The sequence below is a fragment of the Eublepharis macularius genome, chromosome 3 (assembly GCF_028583425.1).
Source record: "Eublepharis macularius isolate TG4126 chromosome 3, MPM_Emac_v1.0, whole genome shotgun sequence".
Classification (NCBI taxonomy): Eukaryota; Metazoa; Chordata; class Lepidosauria; order Squamata; family Eublepharidae; genus Eublepharis; species Eublepharis macularius.
Window position 1 is genome coordinate 73,146,356 of NC_072792.1, and position 19,962 is coordinate 73,166,317.

The 19,962-nt window shown below is 42.8% G+C and overlaps 1 protein-coding gene across 2 annotated transcripts in view; it reads left to right on the forward strand.

Annotated features, from left to right (window-relative positions):
* Positions 1–19,962, forward strand: part of PTCHD1 (patched domain containing 1) — an 89,473-nt gene that overhangs the window by 24,088 nt on the left and 45,423 nt on the right. Inside the window, exons 2-3 of one of the 2 annotated variants that reach the window (XM_054974715.1) lie at positions 17,356–17,382; positions 17,548–18,016. In XM_054974715.1, the coding sequence (XP_054830690.1) occupies positions 17,356–17,382; positions 17,548–18,016 (496 nt within the window). Of the gene's footprint in view, positions 1–17,355; positions 18,017–19,962 lie in introns of both variants that reach the window. The other variant, XM_054974714.1, reaches the window with a different exon arrangement.

Below are 19,962 nucleotides of genomic sequence, written 5' to 3' on the forward strand. Positions count from 1 at the left end.
GAAAATTGTCTGGCCTGAGGTGGGTTTTGGCTGGTATCCTTAACCCTAGTTGTATTAAAGCACACCAGGGACCTATTTGGGGAACTCATGTATTTTGGAGTCACCAGTCACAGAAGAGATACTCAAATGCAAAATCTCCCCTCCCTCTCACACACACACACACACACAGCCCTCCTTATTCCTATCTACTTGAAATGTTCTACAGTAGAAACAATCTACAGCTCAGACTGTTATTACTATACTAGCCACAAAGTACGTTGTGGGGAAAAATACAACGGGCTGTAGAAAGGGGAGGGTGGGAAGGAGGGCATTCCCTCCTCCTCAGTCACTGATCCCAGCTGGATGAAGGTGGGGAAGTGGGCATAGCCACTTCCTCTGCACCTGATCCTGGCCGAGTGAAGGGGGGTTGTGCATTGTATCCTGCTCTGCACTTGATCCCGTCTGGGTGAAGGAGGTGGACATTGTCATTTTCTCCTAGCCTGATCCTGGCCAAGTGAAGGGGGCAGGTCTTGCCACTTGCTCCACTCAATCCCTGCTGGATGAAGTTGGGGATAGGCATTACCTCCTGCCTGATCCAGGCTGGGTGAAGGGGGTTGGCCATTGCCTCATGCTCCACTCCTGATCCCGGCCAGGTGAAAGGAGCAGGCATTGCCACCTGCTGCACTCCTGATACCAGCTGGGTGAATAGGGGATGGGCAACCACCTGCTCTGCTTCTGATCCCAGCTGGGTGATGGTGCGGGGTGGGCATTGCCACCTGTTCCACTCCTGATACCAGCTGGGTGAAGGCAGAGGGCAGTTATTGCCACCTGCTTCCCTCATGCTCCCAGCTGGGTAAAAGGTGGGCGGGCATTGCCACCTGCTCTGTGCCTGATCCCAGCTGGGTGAGGGTAGCAGGCAGGCATTGTCACCTGCTCCGCTCCTGATCCCAGCTGGGTGAAGGGGGGAGCGGGCATTGACACCTGTTCTGCTCCTGATCCCAGCTGGGTGAAGGCGAGGGGTGGGCATTGCCACCTGCTCCACTTCTGATTCCAGTTGGGTAAAGGCAGGGTGCAGGCATTGTCACTTGCTCTGCTCCTGATCCCAGCCTGGGCTTCCCTCCATAGCAGTGCCTTCTGGTGGTGCACCACGGTAGGAAGTGAGTTCTCTTGAATATGCTTAGCCTTTTATATAGTAGGATTTTCTTACAAATAAATATGGCCATTGATATCTACTATGTTATGTGATGAGATCAGCAGCTGTTTTTTTGAGAATTTTATAAGGAACCCAATGAAAAGAGCTGAATGCTCTCACTTGCCCACCTGGAAGAGCCCACAGTAACCCCTGTTAAAGCAGACATTTCAATTTGAACAAATGCATAGGAGTAGTTATAGGAAGAAAGTATCCTGCAACATTTTAGCAGAGAGGGATCTAACTAGCTTTAGCCCCACATATTTTTGGAAGGCACTTATGTCAGTTTTTTTAAAGGAAACATTAACTAATGTGTATAAGGGCATTTAAATGTGCACATGATGGGTATACAGAACATTTAAATTTAATTCATCAAAAATTCTTTTAAAAGTTTATGGAGTTTTGTAAGAAAGGTTGATTTTAGTGGGTGGGTGTGGTCTTTTCCTTCACAGAGTGGAGCCACGGTCTGAAGCCATCCCACAGTAAGAAAATTGAAGGGCACTTAAGAAGGAGCACCCCCCTGCCCCCGTGTTGTTCCTGAGGGTCCACTGACGTCTAGGAACATAATGGGGGGCAGTGGGCTGCAGAATTACGGGTGAATCAGTGAAAATTGCTGTTCTATCACAAGAAGACTTAAGGCCACTGCCTGGCTGAATATAGGCCAAAATTGCTAGTAACCCTATCCTTTCTACTCTTTAAAACAAAAGTATGATTGTAATGGAGATTTGCTCAATAGACTGTTTTGCATAATGATTAATCTAAGCTTCTCTAATGTCATCTGAGCTGTAATGATTCCCATGACCAAAACTGGAAAAAGATTTAAGCAGAACTTTGGCAATAGTTGTGGCTAGAGAGCTGTGAGCCACAATGGTATTTATGCCTTTCAGAACAGAGTTCTTCCAAGGGTTATTTTATTAAGCTAAGCTTGCTGAAAATGCTATTCAAAGAAATATCAAGTTGACCCAGCAAGAGCACGACTAAAATAGTGGTTAGCTACTAGACAGGGCCAGCGGACTAACTGAGCTTAAAGCCCTTGACCACATACAGCCTGAGCTGAAAGGGAAATGTGGGCAATGTCGCTCATGTTTTTTGGCAGCTTGCCCTCCCCCCCCCCTGAATTTAGGAGGGGGTGCTAGGGTTAAAAGCCTCCTTTAAATAACTGCTTTCCAGAATGACATAGATTGGTGGTGGGCACCTGTTGGAAGATTAAATTTGACCCTTGGGCTTCACATTAGACAATGTGAAATTTCTCTCCCTACAAAAATAAAAAGTGACACTTTGTATTGCAATAATAGCAATGGCCTCACTGAGGGGGGTGGGGTCTGGGGTGAGAAGGTTTTTGATTTGTAACACATTTTAAAACTATCTCAAGTATTTTCATGAAAACCTTGTTCGTGTTTACGGCCTCTCTGTCTGTCTGTCTGTCTGTCTGTCTGTCTGTCTGTCTGTCTGTCTGTCTGTCTGTCTGTCTGTCTGTCTTTCTTTCTTTCTGGCAACTTATAATGTAGAATACACACTGCTGCAGTATTTTAGTAAGATTGCAGTGTTCTTGTGTCTAAAGTTATTTATACTAAGAAAGCTCCTAAATTATGAGCAATGACTAAGCAGTGCCAGCCGCTCCCTTCCCTTTTTTTGTGTGTCTCAGTTAAGAGTTCCTTGTGCGGATTATACTTTTATCCCTTTAATCTTCCTTTCTGAGCTTTTTTCAGGAGTCACTCTTTGTTGATCAGAATTAAATGAAAAAAAATAAAATAAAACAGGCCAAGCAACTCCACTGCACCATTTTCAGATCCTGCATTGCAATTTAACAATTCTCTACCGATTAAGTATGCACTAATGCTGCCCCAATTAAGCATCTTTCACTGTCATTAAACTAAAAAGTTTCCTAGGGAATTCTTTTAATATACTGTGTCCAAATGAATTAGCATGTAATATAGTAACTCACATTTATAGCACCTTTCATTTTTTTGTATCAGACAAAGAAACGGGCATTGAAATTAATTTCTTAAAAATGAATTACTGAGACTGAAATAATGAAGGGGAATGGAATGATTTTTCCCCCAGCTGTTCACAATGGAAGTCTCGGGTAGGGGCAGAGAGCCCTCCAGATCCCAAATCTAACAGGTCTTTCCTCCTCATAATGAGCCAGCAGGTGTTGGCAATAGAATTTCTGCTTTTGCATAATAGGCAGCTCCATAAAGCTCTAAACACACCCAAAGAAAGAGAAGAAGCGATCACTGATCCATCTAGGGTGGCCACCTGTTCTTTTTTCATCTGGACAATTTTGAAACTGAAGATCTATGTCCAGTCCAAGTCCAGCTGGTTCAAACCCAGGTATGGCTTGAAAAGGGTTTCTGCTTGTGCACCTCTGCACTACTTGGAAGCCCAGGAGAGAAGCCAGAAAGATGGAAGGGGAGAGGGGAGAGAAGCTGCCACCAGGGTTCATGCTGCTCCACTTGACACTGAAATCAGTGGTCAAAGAGAGAGAAAGGTAGAAGCCCTGAGTTAATCAAAGAACAGCACAGAACTGAGAGCAAGGGAACTGCCACAAACAATCCATTCTCCGGTGGTCCTAGGAGTGGGGCAGTCCTTACTTTTGGGATATAGGTCCTCCTCTCCGAAGGCAGGGTCAAGTCAGCTGATTTTGATCCAGAGGGGAGGGGCTTGTCCCTGGAATCACCAGTTTTTCTGGCCCTGCCATTTGAGCAGGACGTCTTCAGCAATGCTCTGCAGAGTGCAGCGATCCCGGTGAAGAAGAAACTGCCAGAGATGAGCCGGGCAGGGCAGCACACGCCTCTAATCCCAGTACTCAGGGAAGCCAAGTCAACAGGCAGTGTGGAGCTCGCAGGGGAAAGGCAAGGACCTTACCGCCTACCCCACCCCCATTTTGCTCAGAGCAATGGCGAGCATTAGAGCCGGAGGTCCCTAGGTTCTCCTAGGTTTCATGGCCACAACCACAAAACTCCAAGGTTCCCTACCTTTGAGTTGGGAGGAACCCCCTCTCAGATGGCCAGAGGGTGAGGTATTTGAGTCCATGGTAGCCTGTTGTAGAGACTGATATTATTGAGAACTCCCTCAGGCTTAGAAGGAGCAGCCTCCAGCAGCAGCAGAGAACCTGCTCCAACCCCGGCAGCCCCAACTGAACTGCAGTAAGACTGATCCTGTGGGTAATGGGGGCAGTGAAAGGAAGGAGGGAGGAGAAAAGAGTAGCAGAAGCCTCAGAGCCAGCTCACCCTAAATAAAAGGGAGCCCTCCTTTATTTCTCTTTCCTTTCAGCTGGGACTTGTGAGGTATGCTTTCGCTTTCATTTCTCCTTTTGGATGGAAAATTTCTGTTGGCAGAATGTCAGCAAAGGCAGGCCTAGCCACCTCACAGGCCTCAAAGAGCATAAGCCTGCAGCCTAGACTTTCCAAATTCCCAAGCCTCAGCCCCTTCTATGCCTTTCAACAGGCCAGTGAAAGAGAAATGTCCAAGGGCCTAGATGGCAGAATTCAGCAAAGGCAGGCCTAGCTACCTCCTAGGCCTCAAAGAGTATATGTCTGTGGCCTATATTTTCCAAACTCCCAAGCCTCAGCCCATCCTGGGCCTCTCAACAGGCCAGTGAAAGAGAAATGCCTAGGGGCCTGGATGGCAGAATATCAGGAAAGGCAGTCCTAGCCATCTCCCAGGCCTCTAAAAGTGCAGGCCTGCACTTCCTTTCCAAACTCCCAGGCCTCAGCCCCTTCTAGGCCTCTCAATAGGCCAGTGAAAGAGAAAAAGCCCAAGGGCCTGGACCCATCAGGCAAGAAAGCCTGGAAAATTTTCTGCTGGTGGTAGGTCAGCAAAGGCAGGCCTAGCCTCCTTCCAGGCCTCAGAGGGTGTAAGCCTGTGGCCTAAACTTGCCCAACTCCCAGGCCTCGGCCTACTCCCGGGTGTCTCAAGAGACTAGTGAAAGGGAGAAGGTTTGCATCCACCAGGCAATGACGCCTGAAATGAATTGCTGTAATGTTGTGGTTAAGTGCCAGGCCATGAATCATTACCCTGCTGGTTCGAGTCCCATAATTACTTGAACTCGGTGGCTGACCTTGGGTAAAAGTCTCAATTACCTAGCGGTTCTGGGGGAATAATGATGATTCTGACCTTATCACAGCCCCTCCAAAAAAGACCAGTGTTGCAGAGGCAACTATGACTGGATGACATTTTCCACCACTAAGGGGAAAGAAGTTACATGCCCCCTATTTACGTAGTTGCAGCCATAGTTACTATTTAACAAATGAACTGGCATGGCCCAGGATGGAAATAAAGAATTCAAAGAGGTCCTGAAGGCACACCAAGAGGCACACCAAGAGGTCCTGAAGGCACACAGTCTAGCGGCTAGACTCTCAGATGGGCAAGAGAGGCATTCCAGTATGGGGTCTGACTCCAGATAGGTAAAGGGGTGCCTCCTCTCCAGATTAAAGAAGAGGCAAGAGTGATTAAGAGCACATATCTCGGTTAAGCCTTCAACCTGAGGACCCTGAGCTATCAGTTTTTTCCCTCAGCCAAGAAGAAAGGGGAGTTGTTAAAAGAAGGGAAAATTCCCTAGCAGGTCTTCCTCAGGAGCCGTATCCTAGAAAGCTCCCTAAGGTGATGAGGATCCTGGAGTCATCTCCCTTAAGGACTAAGGGGTTGGAGAGAATCCTCCCTAGAATCTGGAATAATCTCATCAGGGATTCCCTTCCAGTAGTCTCTCATACTTGTAGAATTCTAAGAGGGAAATTCTGGCAAAACTAACTACTCATTTCCTTTTCCCTCCAAGTCTTATACATTAGTTCCAGGGGTTACTGAGAGGATCAAGCTGCCATTGGTGGATGATCTGGTAACCAGCCTGCCATCTAATCCTGTGCTGCCCAATGATAAGGACGGACTACCTAGGATTCCAGCATCAAGTGGTTTGAACTGGCTATGTGCAGAAAATTGGAAGTTTCCGCTGCATCCTTCAGAGCATTGGTGACATCTCCACTCCTTCCTAGAGTCACATTCTCTCAGGTCTCAAACCTGGCTGCAGTGAGCAGTAAACTCCTGCCAAAGAGCAAAACTAAGAAAATATGCTATGCTGTTGTCAACAGGGACCAGGCACAACACTTGGCTTAAAAATTGGAACGGGGACCATTTGCCCCAAAGCCAAAGTAAGCGTGGGTCCTTTCAAAGATGTCAACCTGTCTGGAGAAACTATAAATAAAAGAAAGTGGACCAAACATCAAGAGGAGGGTAGTACCTTCTCCCTCAACATATCCGATCAGAATACTAAAGGGCCAAAGAAGGGAACTCAATGTGTCTACACCAAGGCAGTATGCGTGCTGGTGTTTGGGGGATGCTTACAATGTTTGGCAAACCCTTGGCAGCTAATAAAAAGAAACAGGTGGGTGTTGGATACTATCAGTGGAATTCAATTCTGTGCCATCTGGTCCCTTTTCCCCTAGATCCAAAGGAATTTGGTCAAATAAAATAGACGCCTAGGAACAAGAAGTTTGGAATGGAAAGGCTAAAATATGTAATGACTGCCATTCAGAAGGGAGATTGTCTGGCTTCCATCGATCTCTCAGAGGCACTTCCAACATTGGGCCCTCTCCATTGAGCTGAAAACGCCACCTATGGTGTTCATTAGAATCCTAGTATCACTGATAGCATGACTAGGCTACGGAGAGTGGCTCCTTTCCCATATCCAAACAACATCTTGATCTGTGCAGTTCAGAAATGCCTGTTGCCATACCATGGGGTTGTTAGATCACAAGAGGTCCAAGATAGTTGAATTGCCAGAGATCCTCAAACAGGAAAACAACCAGTGGCTGTACCTCATTCAGTCCCACGATGGTGTCCCACTCAAGGAACTAGAGAGAACAGTGATGACCATGGACAAGTCTTTGGGGATGGGGATCCCACACCCAAGGAAGAATGGCATAGGTCATCTGACTGAAGTACAAATGATCAACAGGGTAAACCCTTTGGAACTCGGAGCCATCAGACATGGTATGGTGGAATCTCAGAATCTTTCCACGGGTCACTGTATGTTTATACAGAGGACAACTCTGAGGTGGACTGGCTAAGCCAGAGTGATGAACCAAGTAGAATGGATGCTATCCAGAGAGATTCCCTAACTGGTCTACCACAGTTTTCAACAAAGCGCAAGGAGAAGAAACCCTCAAATCATAGGGATAGATGATGTGAGCAGCAAGCTGCCTTCACACATCCTGTATGTCTTACACAGTACAGCTGTTGCAAAGAGCTGTTCAGAAGATCACACAGTAAAGTGCAGATGTGATGCTAATAGCAACCTTCAGGTCCAGAAAGACATGGTCTCAAAACTTGAAGAAACTTTCAAGCATGGATCCCTGGCACCTCCACTGACGGAGGGCCCATTGATGCAGGGATCAATACGACACCCCTGACCAGCTCTGACAAGCCTCACAGTGTGGAGGTCAAACACAAACAGCTAATAGGCTTGGACTAAACAGAAGGCATGATTGGTGCTATGCTAGCCTCCCGGAAGAGTTCCACAGAGTCTATAAAAATTCCTGCCAAGTTCCCAGAAGAGTGCATGGATAGAATCATGTAATCTTTTGGGGCTAATTAGGGAGTTTCCTTTCTTCAAGAGGAATTGAAGAGAAGTCTTAATACCAACACCTTTAGACAACAGGTAGTAGTGACCATCCTAACAATTAGGGGTTCTAGGAACAATTACGGGTTCCCAACAATTAGGGGTTCCCTTATATATCACCTTCATGGCAATGGATTCTAAAAGGGGACCTCATTGTAGAATTTTCCAAGGATTCGTTGTTTTTTCCCCACGTGAAATCTTAATCTGGTATTGAGAGCATTATACAAAAGATGCCTTGAACTCATGTCCCCTAAAGGAACTGACCTTTAAAACCATATTTCAGATGAGAATAAAATCAGCTAGACAAGTGTCAGAATGGCAGGCACTAGTAGATGGAGAGCCATGCCCTTCCTCCAAGATGGTAGAGCAAGTTATGAACAAAACCACTTTCTTCCAAAGGTGAACTTCATGTTTTCATAGGACAGGAGAGATAGTACTTCCTTCTAATCTAATCCAAAGCATGGGAAGAAAATAAAAAAATAAATCTCACTACCTTGATATATGTAGAGATGTGAAATTCCACTTGGGCAGGACTAAACAGTGTTTCAGAAGTCTGGGACGCTAGTTGTGTGTTTGCAGGAGGCCCTTCTTGGGACCCAGAGTGTCCTTTTCTTGGCTAAGTAGGTAAAGCAGAGGGTACATAATTCTGGCATGTCAAGCCAGAGGTCTGGAGATGCCCATAGATGTCAGGGCACACTCACTAAGGGAAACAGTGACACAGGCAGCCTGTAAATCCTTTAGTTGTTAGAAACTATCGATAAGATGGTCACATAAAAATCAGAAATCAAGAAATATAGGATAGATAAGTTGTCTTCCCCAGAGTCCACCTTTAGCAGGAGGGTACTAATACACACCCTCTAGGCCTGGAAGCCAGACTACCCACCCTGGGGTACACTGCTCTTATATGTCCCAAAAGTAAGGACTGCCCCACTCCTAGGACCACCGGAGAATGGAAGATTTGTATTCACTTACTGTGAAGCTTCCTTTCTCGGTGGTCCAGGAGTGGGGCAGTCCTGCCCACACAAGTTTCTTGCGGGGCGGCTTCTAGGATTGGATGAAGAATTAAGACGATAGTCTTCCTCCCAGTGGATTCAAGGGAGGGATCTTTCTATTTTTTAAAAAATTGTAGTTATTATTTTCCCTTCTGGTATCGTGATGGGGAGTCAGGGCTTGGGAACAGACTGGAGATTCCAGGGACAAGCCCCTCCCCTCCGGAATCAAAATCATCTGACTGACCCTGCCTTCGGAGAAGAGGAGCTATATCCCAAAAGTAAGGACTGCCCCACTCCTAGGACCACCAAGATAGGAAGCTTCATGGTAAGTGAATACAAATTTTCCATTCTCTCCATGGCTATGCTGAATTCTCCTTCAAGAACACTTTGGAGCATAAGAAGAATGCTGAAGGATTAAAGCCAACTCCACCCAGTTCTGCATTTTGTGGGCAGCAGAAGCCAGCCGATTGCCTCAAGAAGCCATGAAGGCAACAGCCCTTACCTGAGTTCCAGTCATGTGGCATTCAGTGGTATACAAACTTGGGGGTTCCATTTAGAATCCATGGTTAGTATCTGTTGATAGGCTTGCCCTCTATTAATTTATCTCACCCTTTTTAAAAGGGTCCGCTATATGGTACTATACATACAGTAGGTAATATAACCCCACAGTTGCTTCTATTACAGAAAAGCAACATAAAAAGAGGCTGACTTTTAGTGAAGAAATGATCAGAGGGAGGAAGGGGGAAAGAGGCTTTTTATTATCCCTTTGGGGTGCTTTTCTCTTTCAAATACTCTGTTTAAGTTGCTTTCTCCCCTGCAATTTTTTTTTAAATGTCTAGCGTCTAGAATGTTTCGACTGCCAGTTGAAAGGAGATACTCTGTAACAATAAAATTGGGCAGAACCTGTCCTTACAAAATATCATAGGAACTAATAGATCAACCCACTAGGAATTGACAGGTGACCACTTGATCTTGCTGGATCACCCCATCCATACCTTTTAACTATCTCTTATTCTGAAGGCTCTCCTTCATTGTTATTTCTTTATCATCTCGTTTGGGTATTTTGTATCCTTTGTCTTCTGTCTATTTGAGAAATCTTATAATGAAACCAGTGAATTGAAACAGTATACATTTGTTTGTTTGTTTCATTTATATTTCACCTTTCTCCCCAATAGGGACCTAAAGCCGCTCACATCATTCTCCTCTCCATTTTTTCCTCACAACAGCCCTGTGTGGTAGGTTAGGGTGAGTGTGTAACTGGCCCTAGGTGACCCAGTGAGCTTCCATGGCAGAATGGGAATTTGAACCTGGGTCTGCCAGATCCTAACGTAACACTCGAACTACTACATGACAATGGCTCCATTGAATGAATCAGTATATCCAGCAATCCAGCAATCTATATGCAGAAATTTGTGCTTGCACAAGATCTTGTGCTACACCTAGTTCTTCCTTCCATATATGTTATATTGATGAGAAATTGGTTGCACAAGTTCTTGCACAAGCAGAAACACAAGCAGGGATACTGTAAGTCTAACTTAGCTCAAGTGGCTACCACTGTCTTTTTCCTGCCTTTCTGCTTGCACAAGAGTTGTTGTGCAAACAAAAATTTTCCGCTAGATTCAGCTGAATAAAACCAGAGAGGTAGCCTTGTTAGTTAGCTGCTGCAAAATATAAGCAGAAGTCTTAGGGCACCTGAACAATAAGAGTAACAACATTTTATTCAGTAGAAGCTTTAATATACATTTTAAACTACTCAAGCTGTACAAAATATGTCTCTTTTACATTAACCCCCAGCAGAAACTGTTTCACGTTCATTAGGACATCACCACAGGAGTATCCCTGTTCTCAGATTCTCCTAATTCTCACCTCTCCTCCCTAAAATATATAAACATTGGTTTAGCTCATCTAGTGCAGTCTGAAAAAATACAGCATAACTGAAAAGTGTTGCCGGCTTCAATAAGTTTAAGGACAGAATGGCTGCAAGATAATAGAGAAAAGTGTAATAATCCCCAATAGAAGGTGCATGTGAAACGTTACTCATTTTGAAAAGTAAGCATCTTGTTCAACAGTGATAAACAATGAAGCTCACTATACAGTGCAGCGGAACTTATAATATATAGTTTATTGATGTTATGTATAATCCACCTTTCTCACTGAGGCTCAAGGCAGATTACATAGTACAAGACGATACAGTGAATGGCTGGGACATTCAACAGACAGTGTGAGGGTTTTGGATTGCAGAAATCTGAAAACAAGCAGAAATATGATGCAGAATTGAAACAATGCTGAAACAAAACATAAGCAATTAACATGACACATTAAACAATGCAGAAATTACCTAGTAGCAACATCCTTACAGCAACAGACAGTATACAGTAGGATAGTCTATAGTCCCTGTCTCTTTACTGAAGCAACTTTCTGGGCCACTTCTGAACAGTACAGCCCTCTGACCTGTATAGAAAAAGCCTTCTGAATAATTCAGTTTTGCATAATTTGCAGAAAGCCAGAAGAGAGGGAGCTTTCCCGACCTCGTCAGGTAGGCCTTTCCATAAAGTGGGGGCTGACACAGAGAATGTGCATGGATAGGCAGCTGTTGATTCTGCCCATTTGAAGGTGGCATGTGCAGAAGTCCATGCTCAACAGAGCATAGGGAGAGTGGCAGTCCTACAGATATGAGGAACCAAGGCCATGAAGAGCTTTGTATATGATGGCCAATACCTTGAATAGAGCCTGGTAATGTGTTGGGGCCATCACTATACGAGAGAGGCCCAGGGCAGCCAAAGAAGCTATAAAGTACCAGGCCTTCCCTGACAATTCAAGTTAATATTCTGACAGCTGTCAATAAGATCAAAGTGGATTTCCTAAATAAGCAATTGATGGGTAACACACTTCCAAAAGTTAATTTTTCATGTTTGGCTTTTTGACTGCTTTCATTTGCAAAGACAGCTTCTGCACTCTAAAGCACTGCCACCTCCCAATATTTGTACTCTACAGTTTCCTTCTAGATTATTTAAAATCTTTCCATATCCCAACTTATTACATTTTAGCTTCAATATCCAAATCTAAAAGTGCCGTCTGTTTCTAAATAAGAATTGAACTATCAAAGCCATTTAATAACAGCAAGGAAGAATCAAGATCAATACATTCTGTAGCTTTGCTATGCATTCTTTCAAAAATAGTGGGAATATGATATGATTCTGTAATCTATATGTGATCATATATTCTAATTTTCTACATTTGGTGTAAGACCTTTCGTTCATTGGGCATAACTTAACTGGAATAATATATCAGCTGTTCAAAACTTTATTGCAGGCGTCAGTCATATATCCATACCCAGATAAGAGTGGCCCAGACGGAAATATTGTCACATCCTTCTTTCTTCAACTGCTTGTCCAGATCATTTCTCCAAACCTTAGCAGCCAAAAGGAATTTTATAAGTTCCAAACCAGAGCACCATTTGCTAGCTTTGCTAGAGATGCAGATTAGTATATTGCATTAGAGATCCAAAGAGCTGCAAGTGTCAAAGAGCATCTCTCAAAATATGTTCCTGAGATATAAAATGTTGTTTATCGGACCCCTAAGTCCTCCAAAATGAAATCAATCACCATATACACCTTGGTTGTATTCCAATTGTTAAGGATTTAGGGCAGTCCCTTTCAGCCATTTTGAGGTAGTAGTTAACTGGAGACCAACTTGAGGCAATATGTTTCCAGTTGAGTAGTATGCTTGCAATCCAACTGTGAGGACTTCAGGAAAATTATGTTTACAATTGCATATAGCACCATAGTAAAGAGTCCAGTAGCACCTTTAAGACTAATCAACTTTATTGTAGCATAAGCTTTCAAAAGCCACAGCAATCTTTGTCAGATGCTGTGGCTCTCGCAAGCTTATGCTACAAAAAAGTTGGTTAGTCTTAAAGGTGCTACAGGACTATTTACTATTTTGCTACTACAGACTAACACAGCTTACTCCTCTGGATCTATATAGCACCATCTAATTCATAATCTCCCAAGAATATTTGATTTGACTCTATCGTCTACCATGTTTTTTTATTAATCTAGTGGACACATACCACAGCTGGGCAGCTGGAAGATAACGTTCCAGATGTTGAACATCATTTTGACCAAAGGCTTCAGCAAGGTTAAACACATTATTTGGGGTTTATGCCCAAACCAGGTAATGTGTCTAAATTAGCATCTGCCACTGTATCAACATTTTCTAATGTAAAAAAGGGATGAAGTAGAATTCCCACACCAGAATGCAGACTAGATTTAGTAGGGATGAAAGCATTTCTGGCACAGCTCCTAGGCTCACTGCTTTCCAGTGCATTTTTAGTCAGTTTAGAAATACCAGTGAGCCCCACGCTGCAAGGGCAAGCAGATGTTCGTTCCTCTCTTTCTTAGAATATGAGGGTTTTTAAAATCTTTAGCTCAAGAGTGAGAAGACCAGGGTTTGGAGAACTACCAGATGCAGTGACAGTCTAACATAAACAGTCATGCTAGACAACACGAGCACACACACTTGCAGTTTCACATGTAAGCTGGTGGGTAAGTTTTATGTGGTTTTTATTCAGTCTCATCAGAAGCACACAATAATACTTTGTGAAAGCACTGGTGAAACTAAAAAAGATTTCCTCCTCTGTGCAGTCAGTCCAGACAAGCCTAGGGGAACTCTCCACACTTTTCAATCTCACTGGACTTCTCTGGACTCACTGTGGCCACGAGAGGAACATCATGTTTCACCAGTACTTTTTTTTTTTTTTAAATGTTGTCTTGGATTCAGTGGTAAATTTCAACTGACAGAGAGGGATTCCTGTAGCAGATTTCAACTTTCTTGGATCCAGCGATCAGGACATGAGATGAGATAATAACCCCATGATATGGCTCCAATTGCATCAGTGTTTTTTTTTAACAAACATACATACTAGGGTTGCTGCAATGCTGTGTATCAGTCAAGCTTGCTTTTTTCATCCAAGTGTCTCTTCTGTAAACTGGCTTTTCTGTAAACTCTCATAGCACTGATGGGAGTTTTCTTTGCAGTTGTTCAGACTATAAAGTTGCCTCTCAAAACAACATGATCTTCTCTATACTTCTCCAGTTTTTGTAGGACCATATTTTTAAAATTTTGCCAGTCCTGTATTAGGCACATACAGCTGTGAATGTCTCCTTCCTCGGTTCATCTTTAACAAACACTGTGTCTGTTGCCATCTATGAAAGATGGTAGCAGCAAAGTCTTGACTCTCAAACTGCTCAAATTACAGGCCCTTTAATAATCTTACTCACTAAGGCATAGGTATTTCCTGTAAAAAATTATTTTCAGCCACACTTCACTTAAGGATTGATCCACTCGGTTTAATTGGGTTCACAAATCAGGATAGGTGTAGTTATGGAGCACTATGTTAATGCCATCCACATACCAGGAGCAAGATCTAATCTACTCTGTCCAAACTACAGTCCAAACTATAATGGCTAGAGTTAACATGATCACAATTTGCACAGATCACAATTTTTAAAGAAATCAATGGCTGATTCCGCACGGCTTACCTGAAGCCGGAACGTTGTGGGACATTGTGGAACATGCTGGCAAAAACGCGAAAGATCGCATTTTCTCGCGCGAGTTTTGCGCAAAACTTGTGCGAGAAAACGCGATCTTCCGCATTTTTGCTAGCATGTTCCGCAACGTCCCGGCTTCAGGCAAGCTGTGCGGAATCGGCCATAGTCTAGGACCCCATGAAAGCTAAATGAATAAATGAAAGAAGAACAGTGTCAAGAGCTGACTTGACAATATATATATATATATATATATATATATATATATATATATTGCAATTAAGTAATAATAAGCTGTTTATATCATGCTCTCATAGATTAGTGCCAACTCAAGGTTTCTGCTTCTGCCCCCCCCCCCCAAGATTTCTGATTCTGATATTTTCACTCCCAATAATAATAAAGAATTGTGTTATGGAGACAGCAGAACAGGGAAAGAGGAAGAGAAAGCCTGCCCTGGCCCCCAGTTGGTCCGCACTAAATCAACCCTTCAAAATTTAAAGGGCCATTGTTTTATATGTGCAGAAGACGTGGACTCGCGGCCAGGTCTTCTGCCCATGGAAAATAATGGCTATTTAATCAAAGATTGTCATTTTTATTTTCTTCAGAAAGAGCATGACTAACATTTTCACTAAATTGGGAGTATTGTTCTGGTATTTATTAAAACCTACGGTTTCCCAAATAATACTCCCAATATTTAATGAGCACTATTATCATACTCTTCCCAACTTTCCAATACAGATCTTTTTTGAATTGCACTCCCCTAACAGGGACCATGAATGAGTGATTCCGTACATGCCTTCAGGGGTCCACTGTCTTCAATTACAGTATATTAGTTATGCAGACTCTGCTTCAGAAAGGACTATGTTGAGAACAAATAGTGAGGGAAATTATTCTAGGACTATTCTGAGCAGGCCACAGAACTACAGTGAGAAACTTTTCTGGCTCACATCTATTTTTTTACCACCAGCAGAGCCTAAATTCTAGCATTAGCTATGTCTCTAACCTCCCCAGTACAGAAACTGCTGAGAGCTAATGACTTAATTTGTATTATCTGATGTAGTCATGCCAGTCAAAGTTGTGGCACTGGAATGCATTCATTTAACATTTTATGAGACTCACAATGGTGGTTTTAAGAACTTCTTTCACAAGTTTTTATAAAATTGGTATGCAAGATGTATTCAAAATTCCCTGGGGCTTCTCCCATCATCTCTGTTTCAGGAGCTCTTAGACTAAGGGCCAAACTACAAGTGATGAATGACACTTGAACAGCAAGTGTATTCCTCCCTGTTCACTTGCCCTCTACTTGCTCTCCACTCAATCCACTTGCCGTTCAAGTGTCATTTGTCACTTATAGCTTGACCCTTAGTCTTGCCTAGTTCTGTATCTTTTGGAGCCTTTAAGGATGGTCCACTGTTCCATTCAGTGTCCCAGAGTCTGCAGTCTCCAGCTGCCTTGACCTGGATTTCCTACGCCCTGTGTCTTTCTCTCCAAGGTTGTTCGGGTCAAATATCCAACATCAGTCCTTTCTTGGATGCCCCTGATTTTATCCTACCTCACCAAAGCTTGAGATAGCTTTGAACAAAAGAAACAATAATATCAGTTTGAAATGCAATTTAAATGACATTCTCATAAATAATGATCATTACTAAAAGCACACTTTGAGTAGTAGGATACAAAACCAGAAACACTGGGCTCTGGATATGCATCAGACGGATTTTGTAAACACAATGCAGCCATCCAAGAGCCATGCCCAATTGCCATTAGCTGTTCAAGTTAGCAAAATGGCACAGTCCATGTTATGACAATCCACAGAAAGGTCTAGAGCAATCAAGAGGGAAAAAAAATCTGTCTGGTTGTATATAGCTCCTATTTGTAAGCCAGGGCCATCTTAATCCCATAACTAGGTCAGAAGTCCAATTGATAGGAGTCAAGGAAGAGCACAATGGCTGTGCTTCCATGTGCTCTATGATCTTCCCTAAAAATGGAATATTTGAGCTGGGCCTCAAGCCGGCTTAGTCGTTTCTTTACAGGCACATAATTGCTTCCTTCCTTGCATGAGATGTGAGGAAGCATAAATATTCAAGATGGTGTTGTGAAGGAAAAGCTCCTGCTCCACTTTTTAAGAATCACTTATTCAAAAATTGCAGGTAGCCACACTGTTCAAAAGACAAATGGAAAAGCACAAGCCATGCAATAATTCTTATTAGGACAAATCATAATAAACCAGAATTTGATTGTTTATATTCCACTTTCCTGCCCAATGGCATCTCAAAGCAGCTAACAGTACAGAAGAAAAAAAAATACACAGAAACAATCATGAAGGGGGGGGGAGAGACTTCTGACTGCCAAGCAGGTTCTCTTTCCACTAGATGATTTTCTGTTCAACTCTAGGCTAAGAGCCAAAAGACACAAGTCCTTTAGCTCTTGCCCTTTGGCTCACACCTTTGGGCATGCCCAAGCCTTGAGTACATGCCTGCAAAGAAGAGAACGAAGTCAGCAAGAATTTATTCAGCTGCTGCTAGCTAGCAGGATCTTCCCCATTACTTCCCCCGTCAGAGAAATGTAGAATGTCCTACACATTTGAATCATGCAATTAATCTAAATGGTACAGAGAAAATATCTATTGAATTTTGTACGTAATAATGTTCATAATGTTGACAATTTATTATAAAGTTGTTAAAGGTTTGATCCATAACACTTCTTTTTTTCTTGTAGTAAAGAACTTGCAAACTGGAAAACTATAAGCATGTGGGTTTTTGTTTTGCATGAGTGTTTGAGAGAGAAATCAACCAACTGGGGCATAAATTTGTATAAGTCAGAACGTAATTAAGTTGTTAGCAACAGTGTACGGGAATAATAACAATTTTGTAATACATATTTTCTGTTCTCATCAGGTACTTATGATTACTACTTGCAGTTATTAAAACCTGCTTTTGGGGTTAGATAAGAGTGAACAGATTGTGTTGACAAAGCTGCTGCTATAATGCTAGATGAGCTGATAAATAATGTGTGTGTTTTTCTTCCTTGTAGTTGCACTCTGCTGTGACCAGAATCCAAGTACAAAGACCTGGTTTCAATTACACGTTTGCCCACATCTGCATCCTCAGTAATGACAAGTCCTGCATAGTGGATGATATTGTGCATGTCCTGAAGGAACTGAAGGCTTCTCGTGTGTCTAATCAAACAAACTTTGCCATCACCTATCCAATCACACACTTAAAGGATGGCAAGGAAGTGTACAATGGGCATCAGCTTGGTGGTGTCACAGTGCACAGCAAAGACCGGGTGAAATCGGCAGAAGCGGTTCAGCTGACCTATTACCTGCAGGCCATCAACTCCTTGAATGACATGGTGGCAGAAAAATGGGAGTCCAATTTTTGTGACACTGTCCAGCTTTTCCAGAAGTCCAACCCTAATGTTACCATGTATCCCTTCACTTCATCTTCTCTTCAAGAGGACTTCCAGAAGACAAGCAGGGTGTCGGAGCGTTACTTGACCACCAGCCTGGTCCTGGTGGTCACTTTGGCCATGCTGTGCTGTTCCATGCAAGACTGTGTCCGCAGCAAACCCTGGCTTGGCCTCCTCGGTTTGTTAACAGTGAGCTTGGCCACTCTGACTGCAGCTGGAATAATTAATCTGACTGGTGGGAAATACAATTCTACCTTCTTGGGGATACCCTTCATCATGTTAGGTAACTATGTCTTATTCTGTTACTGGTGTAAATTTGTTGGAAATACTTCATTTGTCTGAAGGATTAACTGAGTGAGAACAAGCGGGGGGGGGGGGAGGGAAAACTTCCTCAAAAAAGCTACTAGCCAGGGCAAAAAAGGAAGTGTGCCACGACCGACCACAATATGCAATTGTATTGTGAAGATTCAATGATAATACGTAACATACAAGCGAAACCTTTTGCAACAATGAATTACAATTTTTTTTCAATTTGCAATAATCAAAGCAATGGAAGTACAACAATTCGAGGGTCTATATACAAGGAGAGATATAGTGTCCCGTGTGACCTTTGACATTGTTACAACATACAACACTGGAGATTGGACGCCTTGTGTCCCCTGCTGTGCAAAATCGTTGGAATTATGATCAATTGGTGGCCTGATGAAGGAATCTTCTGAAACGAGCAAAGTGTGATAAGGCCGGCATTGCTCGTTGCCACCCTGCCTATCCTTTGCTTCGTGTCTCTTCCAATATTGGCTTCGCCCTTCCTTCTTGGCATCGTGATCACACGGCTTCGGGGTCAAGAAATGACGACTCCCTAGCTGATTTACCAGCAGCTTGATATAATATACATAATATGGGACACTATATCTCTCCTTGTATATAGACCCTCGAATTGTTGTACTTCCATTGCTTTGATTATTGCAAATGGTTATCTAAAGTTAAATTGAAAAAAAATTGTAATTCATTGTTGCAAAAGGTTTTGCATGTATGTTACATATTATCATTGAATCTTCACAATACAATTGCATATTGTGGTCGGTCGTGGCACACTTCCTTTTTTTCCCTGGCTAGTAACCTGAAGGATTAACTGAGCCTAAAGCATGCAACAGGAAGGCAAAGTAAGGTGCAATGGGCAAAGCTTCAGGCCATCTGGGTTGGCCATAATTTGTTTAACTATTAATGCTTTAAAATTAAAGAGGTGCTTGTGTTTGCTTTGTAGCCAGCAGTTGCCCAGTCAGCCTACTTGTATTTTCACACTGCAAACTGAACATCAGTTCTCCAGATGCACATAATACTTACGTTATCATTTACACTTCACATGGAATGGAATCTCTCTTTGGTTAAGCTCTTCCGTAGCATAATTTTGTCGAACTTTCTGCTATGGAAATTGCTTGCGTTAGCACAGGGAATTATGCAAGTGGTAGAGAAAACTCAAGTGTACTTTTCTCTGTAGAAAAATTGATTGGCTTTGGAACTTAGTTTTATAACAAAATCTTGCACAGCTCATATTTCTGAAATTAAAATATCAGTGAATAAGAGGGCTAACCTGGCCGTTCCATTTGCATTACATGCAACATTCTGTCATTCTACTCTTTGCCATGTATGTATTGTTTTTTCCACAGGATTTTATTTTAATCAAATTTGCTTAGGGATTGGTAACAAGTAGCCCTGGTTTGATTGGATTTACTCTATCTCTTCACAGCAAAGCTGAAGGATATATTGCTGAACTAGAAATGTTCAGCAAAGAAAAATACTGTATTTGAGATGCTGTACCTCAAACTTTGCACCTAAAAGAATTCCTTCAGGACAGAGGATTTATGCCTCCTTAGAGATCTTGGGGGGAAAGAAATTTCTATTTGTCTCTGATTTTTGACTGTGCAGAGATCATGACATAGTAGGAATCATAAAATAGGAAAGGAGTTAACTGGGCTTGATTCAAAAGTGTATTCTTTTTGCACTGAGTCTTCTTTGGGGAACCTAGGTGGCATAAAGTACGGATAGCGCAAGCAGTAAAATAGTAACATGACTTTCTCTAGATTATCATCTTTCTGAAGTAGGCATTTCATGAATAAGAGTGTACAAAGTAGAGATATACCTATTAAATGAAAGGTTCTTAGGACTGAGTTTTCTGCAGTGAGATAATTGTGTTAAGCTAAAGTATGGGGTTAAATCAGACTATACAGT